This window comes from Gymnoscopelus microlampas (assembly GCF_963454915.1).
Source record: "Gymnoscopelus microlampas genome assembly, chromosome: 3".
In the NCBI taxonomy this organism is placed as follows: domain Eukaryota; kingdom Metazoa; phylum Chordata; class Actinopteri; order Myctophiformes; family Myctophidae; genus Gymnoscopelus; species Gymnoscopelus microlampas.
Genome location: NC_139940.1, coordinates 5,659,107 through 5,671,606, shown reverse-complemented (window position 1 = coordinate 5,671,606; position 12,500 = coordinate 5,659,107). Strand labels below are relative to the sequence as shown.

The 12,500-nt window shown below is 43.8% G+C and overlaps 1 protein-coding gene across 1 annotated transcript in view; it reads right to left on the bottom strand.

Annotated features, from left to right (window-relative positions):
* Positions 1–10,019, bottom strand: part of LOC311041429 (pleckstrin homology domain-containing family O member 1-like) — a 27,650-nt gene extending 17,631 nt beyond the window's left edge. The window contains exons 1-2 of the mRNA XM_084051802.1: positions 9,666–10,019; positions 8,240–8,392 (exon numbers count right to left, since the gene is read on the bottom strand). Coding sequence (XP_083907928.1) covers positions 8,240–8,392; positions 9,666–9,692 — 180 coding nt within the window. The 5' untranslated portion in view covers positions 9,693–10,019. The remainder of the gene's footprint in view (positions 1–8,239; positions 8,393–9,665) is intronic.
* Positions 10,020–12,500: the final 2,481 nt, after the last annotated feature.

Here is a 12,500-nt window from a genome sequence, read left to right as displayed (position 1 = left end):
CTAAAGTTTTCAAATAATTGTAGTGGAGTAAAAGTACAATATTTGACTCTGAGATGTAGTGGAGTAGAAGTAAAAGTATAGACAATTGGAAATACTTGGGTAAAGTAAAAGCACCTCAAAATTGTACTTAAGTACAGTACTTGAGTAAATGTACTTAGTTACTTTACACCACTGCCAATGAATGCAGATAGGCTGACGATGTCTCAATACACAAATCCGATCTGATCACTTGCAAATAACAGAATGGACAGAGGGCAGTGAAGGAATTTGAGAAACAAATCAGATTTGCCTGCAGTCCGGGTCAAAAGCCCAACCGGCTGAGCCACCAGTAAAGCCCCTGATATTTGTCACACGCACGGTTTATTCAGGTGCGTATAGTAACTAGTAAATGCTGCTTTTTGTGTGTTTTGTTTTTCAACTGTTTAACATCAGACTCTCTTCCTCTGTAATGCGGGTCCATTTCTCTGTTGGCCTTCACACTGACTGACTGACTGACTGACTGACTGGACCCACAGTGGCTTTATTTCACAGCAGATCATCATCAGTGATATGGAGAGAGAGAGAGAGAGAGAGAGAGAGAGAGAGAGAGAGAGAAGTGAAACTGGACCTCCTCTTTCTGACTGAAACCTGACTCCCCTCACCTCCCTGGGAGAACAGAGGGAGGCAGGTGAGGAGACAAGAGGGAGAGACGGACAGAGAGACAGAGAGACAGACAGACAGACAGACAGAGAGACAGACAGACAGAGAAAGCGAGAGAGAGAGAGAGAGAGAGAGAGAGAGAGAGAGAGAGAGAGAGAGAGAGAAGCATCTCAGTGTAGTCGTTTAGCAGAGCTAAACATACTTGTTTGCTTGACCACAAATGCTAAGTATCTTCCAATCCAATAGACACCTTAACAGACGACGTCACACTGATAAGAACCAATATGCGCGTGCAGGCCCGGCACCAAATGAACCCCATTCTGTCAGGTCTCGCTATAGGACGCGCCTCACCAAAACTGGTGAAGCGCCTCACCAGTTTTGGGTCATCCCAAAACAAACTAGTAAGGCTACTTCTTGGCCTCAATCACAAAACCCATCTAACCCCTGCTCATTTTGCTAGGATTGGATGGCTTAGGGTTGAGGACAGAGTACAGCAACGTAAATGGGCCTGGTCTTCAAGATACACCACAACATTGGGATCCCCCTGTACAGTGGCGTCGTTAGGGGTGGGCTTCGGTGGCTATAGCCACCAATGTTTTATCCAAAGCCACCAATAAAAAAATTTAAAAAATAAAAAAATGTAAAGTTTCTTTTTTTTTTTGAATTATATATCTATCACCCTAACCTAACCCTACCCCTAACCCTAAAACCGAAATAAAGTAACCAAAAACGGGTAAAAAAGCACCCAAATCCGCAAAATCCGCGGGGAAAAACGCGCGAAGCGCGCGCGGGAGGAGGGGCGCTGCGCGCGCGTGCATGTGCCCGTTGCCTGCGGGGCTAAGCCCCCGACCTAGTAGAGACCTAGCGACGCGTCTGCCCCTGTATTTGTCAAAATACTTCCAAAATGTTAATGAAGTCCATGATCATAACACCAGAGGCAGCTCCACAAATCATGTTCAACCCAGATTTGGCTAAACAAAGGGAATGAACTTGTTCTCATGCTATTCATCATAAATGTGGAATGCCCTACCAAAAGGAGTAAAGGAGTGCAAAACCCTACTCACTTTCAAAACTGCCCTAAAGATACACCTTCAGGAGGCTGCAATTCGAAAATAGCCCCTGTCTAAGTCTTAACCTACCCCCCCCCCCATATTTATTTTTCTTCTCTTGTACATTTTCTTTTCACTCTTCATATCAGTAACCTGTAAACTGATTGTATGACATTATGTATAGTAATGTGTATATCTGTCTGTCTCTCATATGTCATCATGATTTGTGTGCATGGGGATCTCATCTTAAACAAGCTCAGTGCTTAATGAGTTTTCCAGTTTAGTAGACCTTGTATTGTGAATTTGCACTTCCATGTACTGATGTTCTCATGTCTTACTAAATAAAGTACATCAATCAATCAACACACAAGAGGAGGTTGAATGAACTGGAACCAGCTGCACCCCGAAACAACATGTTGGGAATTGATTGCATGAAACAATCACCTGTGCGTCCTGTCTCAATGTTGGTAAATAAATAATTGGTCTATCCAATCCAACTTTACAACAACAAACTACTTTACAGTGATACCAAAGTATCAAAATAAGAGCACAAAAACACAATCAAACAGGATAAAAACATGAAGAGAAAAAAAGGCCAAACACAATTAAACCCATGAAAACAAAGTAAATCTCTCAAACTGGGTTAAAAGCTATAGGGAATAAAAAATGGGTTTTAAGCTGATTTTTTTAAAACAGAGAGTGAGGGGGGCCAGCTTAAGATGGGAGGTGGGGGCCTCATTCAAGAGCTTAGGGGGCAGCAACAGAGAATGCTCGATCCCCCCTATGCTTAAGCCTTGTCCTGCATGGGGACACCTTGTCCTGGGGACACCTTGTCCTGAGGACACCTTGTCATGGGGACACCTTGTCCTGAGGACACCTTGTCCTGGGGACACCTTGTCCTGGAGACACCTTGTCCTGGGGACACCTTGTCCTGAGGACACCTTGTCCTGGGGACACCTTGTCCTGGAGACACCTTGTCCTGGGGACACCTTGTCCTGGGGACACCTTGTCCTGGAGACACCTTGTCCTGGAGACACCTTGTCCTGGGGACACCTTGTCCTGGGGACACCGTGTGTTTTGATGCCAATACTTTTGTACTTTCAGTACAAGTAACATTTTGAATTCTAGACTTTTACAGTTGTAACAGAGTACTTCTACATTGCAGTAGCCTATTTATACTTTTACTTAAGTAAAACATTTGAGTACTTTTTCCACCACTGTTGAGATGATGAATCTTATAAGATAGCATCTCGTTTATAGATGCTAGGTCTGATGACTGCCTGGTATTGTAGTCACTCCGTAGTAGCACTTCATTGTTTTCTTTGCAATCTACTGTACTTGCGTCTAGCATTTACCCTGTGCGTCTGTTGTTGACTAGGGTTCATGCCATTTACTCTTGTAAGTCGCTCTGGATTAGAGCGGTCGCTAAACGGCTAAATTGTAAATTGTAATTGTAGCTCTAACGGCGTCATATGAGCTGCAGTCTCTGCTGGAGAGAAAGCAGTGGCGGAAAAAGTACTCCACATGTTCTACTGAAGTAAAAGTATCAATACTGCGATGTAGAAATATACTCTGTTACAAGTAAAAGGCTTGTGTGTTCAAAATGTTACTTGAGTAAAAGTACAAAAGATTTGGCATCAAAATATACTTAAAGTACCAAAAAGTAAAAAGTACAAAAATGTTTGAAAATAGCAGATCTACAAGCTCTCAACGCGTCGCGATGCAACGCGTTGAGAGCTTGTAGATCGGCTATTTTCAAATAGCTTAGGTATAAAACAGGGCTTTTTTATATCTGCAAAGTAACTAGTAACTAAGGTTTTCAAATAATCGTAGTGGAGTAAAAGTACAACATTTGCCTCCGAGATGTAGTGGAGTAGAAGTAAAAGTATAGACAATTGGAAATACTCCATCCGTCTAGTAAAAGTACCTCCAAATTGTACTTAAGTACAGTACTTGAGTAAATGTACTCAGTTACTTTACACCACTGAGAGAAAGAAAGGAACGGCCGGGGCAGCAACCACAGCCACGCAACTATATCATTCATCTTCGTCCCCTGATCCGTTTTGCTGCCGTGTGGTAAATCTCTCAAAGCCGATCCTGGATGGACACGGATTGACGGATCGATACGTGGATGACGGATGCATAGGCCAGCAAACTGAACAGAGAGGATATTAGATCTGGTCTGATGATGATGACGTCCAGAGCTGGACAGTTTGTTGGAAATGATCATAATAAACACAACACTCCTCCCTCAGAACATGGCTGCCCCTACAAATCATGGCAGTCAGCACTTGGCGGTGTGTCACAGGTCCATGACCAGGCTACATGTTATTGAATGATTATAAACTATTGACTGCAATACAGTATTGTTTTTACGGTGCTGTTTGTCTCTGTATGTGTACGTGTATACAAATGTGTTTTGTGTTCATTATTAAATGTTTTGTTGGGTTTTCACAGCATCACCATTTACTTTGTGTCAAACAACAGTTAACTGTTTCTTTAAATAGACTAAATAAGGACTGATGTCACTAATACTGCATTGCATGTTGGGTATGTATCTGAGCCAATGAGCTCATAGTGCTGGAAACCACAGGAACCCTAGTGTCCTCATACATGTCATATTCAAGCCCCCAGAACCCAGTGGTTTCATTGAAGCCAAATGGACATGTTGGCCATTCATGGTACTGCAGCTTAGGGGAACCAACACGAACGAGCGAAAACGGTTTCGACCAATGGGCTTGACTCACGAGCTTGCGCACGGGGCTGCGTGCTTCTGTGACGCGTTTGACGCACTGGGGCCCAAAATAGGCCTCGCCCACCAAATTTCCAACCCGGAAGAAGGGGTGATTTAGGCCCATGCGCTGGGTGAGCAACTCAATGCAAGTGGATGGGAGGAGATTTCGGGTGCCCTCTCTAAATTTTTTGTAACTCTATGGTCATATTAGGCAAAAACAGGGCGGCCCCCAGGTCATTGAGATCTGTAGGCAAGCTGCTGCTGGTTGTCCTGGGGACACCTTGTCCTGGGGACAAGGCTTAAGCATAGGGGGACCGAGCCTCTGTTGCTGCCTCTAAGCTCTTGAATGAGCCACCCGCCCATGTTTAACCCAATTAAGACCTGAAGCCGATTCTACAAATGTCTCCTCCCAACAGTATTCTGAAAAAACTATTGTTTCCATATCAGTGGTGCTCAAACGTTTTCAACTTTTTCCGACCCCCATCTCAAACTATTTTGTTCCAGGGACCCCCAGAAGCAAAGATTTGTAGTAAAAAATGTTTGCTTTAAAACAATATATTCAAAGATTTGCACACATTTTCACGATTTTTCAAAAATAGCCAAAGTGGAAATTAATGCTTTTTAGCTCAAATCAAAAAGTGACACAGACGCGTTCCAGGTCTTAATGGGATAAGCTCCAGACTTGTCGCATTGTGAAACGTTCGGAACTTGTACGTTTGCTATTTCCGGCAAAGAGATTTGTTGTAGAGGGGGAAAAAAGGAGGGGAACAAGTACAGACCCCTGGGGGACCCCGGTCAAAAAGTATATTGGTTAACTGAGAATCTGTATGCATCTTACATTTAAATTTTCATTTATATGCTCCATACAAGCCAGGCTACCCTGCAGTGCCTAGGTTATTGCCTGGGTAAATTAGGCACATAGCACTCACTGTATACTTGGAGGCCAGGATATGATATCTGTCATCTTATGACATCAGTACAGTGACGTCAGTCAGTACCCATTGCCAGAGGCCATGGAGGACAGTCTACTCTAGTCTAGGACGTCAGTCAAGGCGTTCTCACACCCGTTGGGTCAAACGGATGATGAGTTGGGGCAGGATTTAACCATGTTCAAGGCAACCCATAATCAGGTGTTGACACATGACGGTGGCTCTCCTGTCACGTTGCATGTTTACGAAGACGGATGATTTACCATTCCAAACCTTTCTGTGATATGCAGCTCGAACGCAGCAGAGTCTGCAGAAGCGGGCATCGCATCGCACTGCTCAGCATGGGCGCTCGCTCGGCTAGTGCCTCGCTCAGGGGGTTGAACTCACGTGGCTTTAAGTCTGCTTCTGACAGCACCCCTGCCTTGTTTTAAATGTTTTTTTTACCAGACATGTCAACATATTATGTGTTAGCCTCGGTCCCAGCCTTAAAAGCCTGGGAACGTAGGTCTTGCCCAGCGTGATTGTGAGTTGGGTGGGACTACCGGAAAGTTTGACGTTGACAAATGACACAACAGGGGAGTGCCGTCCAGTGTTGCCAGAAAACCAGCCCAAAAGAAGCGACTATGGGCCAACATGAGCACTTTAACATATACATCAGCTATTTGAAAATAGCCGATCTACAAGCTCACAACGCGTCGCATCGGTTGTTCACCAACCGAACATACAGTATAGCCGGATACCACTTTGTAGAATTATAGAGTAGACGTGGTGTAGTCTAGACCGGATCACACCAGTCCAGTTCAGAACAAAAACCTTGGTGACCACCTTAGTAACCAGTAACCACCTAATAGGTCAGGGGTCTTCAACAGAGAGTTCAGGATCCCTATAGGGGGTCCTCAGAGTCACTACAGGGGGGCCACCAAATCTTTATGATTGGATTTAAAAAAAAAAAAAGTTTTACATTAGCCACTTAAATGAGTGAACCCTAGAATCCCTATTCTTTTTTTTTTATTTATTTTTTTATTGATAGATGACAGTAGACTGACAGGAAATGGGGAGAGAGATGGGGGGGTGACACGCAGCAAAGGTCGTCGGGATCGGGAGTCGAACCCGCGACACGCTGTCAGGCTGGCATTGCAGCCTAGGGTGCCTGGACCGCCATGCTGCGGCCCAGGCCAAGAATCCCTATTCTGAGGGGAACATTAGCCGAAAATAGGGGTGTAGGGGGGAGAGCAGACCAAGTACACGTGTTCTAAGTATTGAGGGTTTAAGCGGTTAACTGTCTGAAAATACACATTAACATGAATGCAACACAACACTACACAAGTCTATGAAGCCATCTATGAAATCTATGAAAACGTTTAATCCGCAACACAATTTTATACAACATGTAGTGGGGGTCCCAGCTTTATCTGTCTCTCAGCTAAGGGGGTCCTTGGCCTGAAAAACTTTGAAGACCCCTGACCCCTAGGTTATTACACAATAGTTCGAAGCCAGTCTATGATGTAAGTCAGCTATGACATCAGCACTGAGGCTCGTCCATATTTGGACATATTTGTCCACACACGCACGTACACGCACACAGTGTGTGCGTGTGCGTGCGTGTGTGGACAAATATGGACGTGTGTGTGTGTGTGTGCCGCACACACATACACACACACACACACACACACACACACACACACACACACACACACACACACACACACACACACACACACACACACACACACACATACACACACCTTCAACTTTGCGGAAGAATAGATTTCTGCCCCTCCCCCCGGCCCTGTCAGGGACTTCTGTGATTGGCTAAGGTTGGTGACATCACCTCTCTGACACCAGGTTACCATGGCGATAATGGAAGCAGGGCTTTATAAGGCAACAACAGCAGCGTGCTGCCGGTGTCACCACGGCAACTAGGCAACTTCACAACCCGTTACCATGACGACACATGCGGTTCCTCTGACCATGTAGTGTCAGAAACTACACTCACTTCCTCTATTTCACTTCCTGTTTCCTGTTTCCTTCCTGTTTGTTTGTAAGCACTTATAAACCCTATATACACCTTGTTGACCGGGCTGGTAGTCCCTCAGGGCTCTTACACTAGGTCCCCTCCTTTTTTCCCTCTACATACAATATCTTCTGAGAAAACAGCCGATCTGCAAGCTCAGAGGGATGCTGGGGTTCATTTGGTTATATGAACCCTAAAAGTCTATACTTATTTCAGTCAGGTGAACTTTATTGCCTGATCGTGTGCTGTTGCGCGCATGCGTGCGTGCGTGCGTGTGCGTGTGTGTGATATATAGGTTATAACACATAACCCAGAACTTGAGAAGGAGAAGCACACACACACACACACACACACACACACACACACACACACACACACACACACACACACACACACACACACACACACAGAGAGAGCTGATCCGATTCAAAGATTTACATAAGAATGTGTTTACCCCAAATATGTGGAGCTGCCCGTCTGTCTGTCTGTCTGTCTGTCTGTCTGTCTGTCTGTCTGTCTGTCTGTCTGTCTGTCTGTCTGTCTGTCAAATAGCAGATATACAAGCTCACAGCACGTCACTTCGTAGCACGCTGTGAGCTGGTACATCTGCAATTTTTGAACAGCTTTTGAGATATCTTGAAAGTGCTAGAAGAATATTGAATATATTGGCCAAATTCCAATCATTTGTGGGGTCCTTGACCCGAAAAGGTTTGAGAACTACTGGTTTAGAAGGCTTTGTTGTAGAATAGCCCTCAAGTCTTAAAGGGGTTAAACTGTTCCTCATGTTGCTGGGGACCCCTATAGGAAACTCCCTCATCATGGACCCCCCCGGACCCCCACTTTGAGAAGCAGAGTAGATTGAACAGATACTCACTTCTCTCTCTGAGATGAACAGCTGCTCCCCTCTCAGGGCCACGAATCTGTTCTTCCAGATTTCGCGGAATATCCCTTTACCGCAGAATTTACGGATCCAGCCGACCTTGTCGGGCTGGTGTGTGTGGGCCTGGGTGGTGGGCTCCGGGGGTCCCTGCAAGGGGAGAGAGAGAGGAACATGAAGGAGCCTCCTTTAATCCATTACGACCGGGAACGCATCTGTGTAACCACTTTAAACAATTATTTTATACTTTGGCTATTCAAAAATACCAGATCACACAAAAATAGCACAAAATAGCACAAAAATAGCAGATCTACAAGCTCGTACCGAGTGCCGCACTAAGAGCTTGTAGATCTGCTATTTTTTTTTTAAATCATGAAACTTTTTGCAAATCTTTGAATATACCGGTATATATTTTTAAAGCGAACATTTGTAACTCAAATCTTTGCTTCTGGGGGATTCTACAAATGTCTTCTAAATCTAAAACATTTTTCTGTAAAAACTTATGTTGCTATATCAGTGGTTCTCAAACTTTTTCATCTCAAGGACCCCCAAAAGTATATGTATTTGTCCAGGAACCTCCATGTCAAAATATTTTGTTCCAGGGACTCCCCCCAAGAAGCAAAGATTTGAGTTACAAATGTTCCCTTTAAAAAAATATATATATTTTCAAATATTTGCACACATGCATGGTGCAAGATTTTTCGAAAAAAAGGTAGCAGATCTACAAGCTCATAGTGTGGCACTTTATGAGCTTGTAGATCTGCTATTTTTGAATAGCCCAAGGTTGGGTTAATGAGTTAAACTGCTTTACAGATTTAAAACCAAGACAACAAGACAACAGAGACAGAGTTCCTGTCAGTCAGGAGCCCTGGTCTCAGTTCTATTGTCATGGAGATGATGTCACATTCATTCCGCCTTTCTGTCTTTAACAGATCATATCTTTAGTGGATGGAATGTAACGGTTTTTATTCTCAGTCAGGTGAAAAAATGAAAAAACGAGCAGTTTTTCCTGTGAAATAAACGTGAATATAAAGAGCTAAAGCTGTTTTGAAATATACATAATATAATGTGTTAAATAAAGTCTTTCCTCAAAACTAATTGAAACCAAGCCCATGTCTTGAACCTTATGGCATCTCTATCCGAAGATACAGCCTTGGATCAAGACTATATCATAGATGTAGGCTATTTGGACATTTTTTATACCTACGATACGAAAGTATAAAAGTCAGACTCATGGATAAAATACATCAATGATAGTCTTGATCCAAAAAGGCTAATCCGAAGACAAAGCTATGATCAGGCTCCAGTCTATAATATTAACAACCGCGCCGTTATGATCACAATAAACCTGTATCATATTAAGAGAAGATACAGCCGTTAGGATTGATATAAAAAACAGTCCAAAAACTGACTCTCTTCTTACCCGTTTAGTGGAGTTGTTTTTCTTCATGCTAGAGGATCATCCAAGCCGCTCTGTGTATAACATAAGCCCCGTTAAGACACAACACCGCCCTGTCTGTAGCGCTGCTGGCTGCTGCCTGCCGCACACAATCAATGTGCAATACGAGCCCCGAGTACAGAGATCTGTGTCTAACACACTGAACTCCCCAGAGAGAGAGAGAGAGTCTCCCCTGTAACGGCCTCTAGTAACGGCTCCTCTAACGGCTCCTCTAACGGCTCCTCTAACGGCCGCACCGGAGCGCAGGAGCCCGGTGTGTCAGCGGAGCGGTAGGTTGGGTTCCTGTTCCTCCGTTACTGGTGGTGATCAATAGGTTGGTTCATGGTGTGATCTAGTGTGTATGTGACTGAAGATCCCGTTTCTCCTGCTCTGAGGGCGGCAAGTCTCACCTCCTCCTCCTGTCTCATCTCTCCCACCCCCTGTACCCTCCTCCTCCCCTCTCCTCTCCTCTCTCTCCCTCATCCACCCTCCTCCTCCCCTCTCTCTCTTTGGAGATTTTTAGCAGATGGTGGTGGTCGCGGTTGTAGCCCGCCACCTACTGGCCAAATATACGTTTGGAGTGGAGTAGTACTCTAGAGCACTGGTTCCAAAACACTGGGTCGGGACCCATTTTTGGGTCGTGGACACATTTTTCCAGCTAAAAAGTTTGGGAACCACTGTTCTCTTCAAAGTCGGGGCCGTGGATCCCCAGGGGCCCTTGAGGGGCTTCCAGGAGGTCCCCAGCTAAATGAGTAGTAGGCCTAGTAATAATTTAGACCAGAAGTTCCCAAACTCAAGACCCAAGATAAATAAAATGTTTGTCCGGGACCCAAACAAGTGAAAATAGCAGATCTACAAGCTCACAACAAGTCACTTCGCGTTCTTAAAGTTTCAAAATAAATCAAATATTTATGGAAATTATTTGATTGTTTGTTTTAATACTTTTGAAAAATGTTGGATTTTTTTTTAAATTAATGAAAAGTTGTGATATTTGTGTTTAAACTTTTTGAAATCTTTTGAAATAATAGGCTATATATATTTATTGTCTCCGCCAGGAGAGTTTGTTTTCACTTTCCGTCAGCCAAGCAAACATTGGTCGAGCCTCACGTGACACTTGACAATACGGTGAAATAGTGTGATCTGATTGGCTAGTGACATATAACGGGCTATAAATACATGTGTCACTTTGAAAGAGTCTTTGCCTCTTTCAAAGTGAGGTAAGACAGGAATAATCACTAAATGGCTGAGAAATGGCGGATACTGTAACAATTGGATAGGACACTTACACAGACAGGACAGATAGGACACTTACACAGACAGGACGGATAGGACACTTACATAGACAGGACGGATAGGACACTTATACAGACAGGACGGATAGGACACTTATACAGACAGGACGGATAGGACACTTATACAGACAGGACGGATAGGAAACGGATAGGACACTTATACAGACAGGATGGATAGGACACTTATACAGACAGGACGGATAGGACACTTATACAGACAGGACGGATAGGACACGGATAGGACACTTATACAGACAGGATGGATAGGACAGTTATACAGACGGATAGGACACTTGTGTCATGTTACTATGACACAGTAACATGTTCTATTTTTTGTAGGAATTAGAACATAAGAATTAGAACATTCCCAACATTCCCAACACAAGTCTGCTGGCGGAGACTTGTGCTCCGAGGAGCACTTTTTCTAGTATTTATTTCACGTAGGAAACGGAAAAAAGGACATATTTACTCTCAACCCATAAAAATTGTTCCGCGGCGCAAAGATGGATCCCGACCCACTGTTTGGGAAACAGTGGTCCAGACTAGACTGGTAAATCACCTGCACCACAAGATACAAATCTCAGACCTCTACAACCATGCAGTGAAAAGAAACACAGATCTCATCATCAAGGACCCTCCACACGCCCTGCCTGCACCATTCCTTTCAGTCACTGCCCTCCAGGCTGCAGTTTCTGGGCGCCTCTGGCCATTCCACTGCAATTTACATTATGAATAAGAACAATTCAACTATTGTGTATACAGTTCTATACTGCAACTCTGCATAGCCTACCTGTTTCTGTTTGATGAGGTTTTATGTTAGATCTTTGTTGTTGTTGTACTCAAACTTTTTCATGTCAAGGACCCCTAAATTGACACTTATTAGCCCGCGGACCCCCATTTGAAAAGAAATGCCAAGGACCCCCATAAGAAAAGATTTTTACAGCTCTATAGCAGTGATTTTCAAGCATTTTAATTTCTTGGACCCCCAGTTTGACAAGCATTAGGGCTACGGACCCCCATTTAATGGCATTTCTATCTCTTGGACCCCAATTTATATCGTAAAATCAATGTTAATTTCTGAGTTACAGACCCATAAGGGTCCATTTGGTTCCTAACTACCATTTAGCTGGGGACCCCCTGGAACCCCCTCAAGTACCCCTGGGGGTCCCCGGACCCCACTTTGAGAACCAATGGTTTAAGGAGCCCCTAACCATAAGGAAATGTTGAACATTAAAGTTTTTTTAGTTTTTGAATGTTTGAATCAGGAATACTGAATCCTGACTCCAGTAGTAGTAGTAGTAGTAGTAGTAGTAGTAGTAGTAGTAGTAGTAGTAGTAGTAGTAGTAGTAGTAGTAGTAGGCCTAGTCTATTAAATTCTACTATTATTAAATTCAGTTGAAATGGTCACAATACAAAACATGCATGGGTGACATTGCTAATTACATTTCAGCACCACTATGAATCTATTCTTCACGTACAATTAGGACATTTAACACAATTTCATTTCATGTTAAACCTTAACACATTT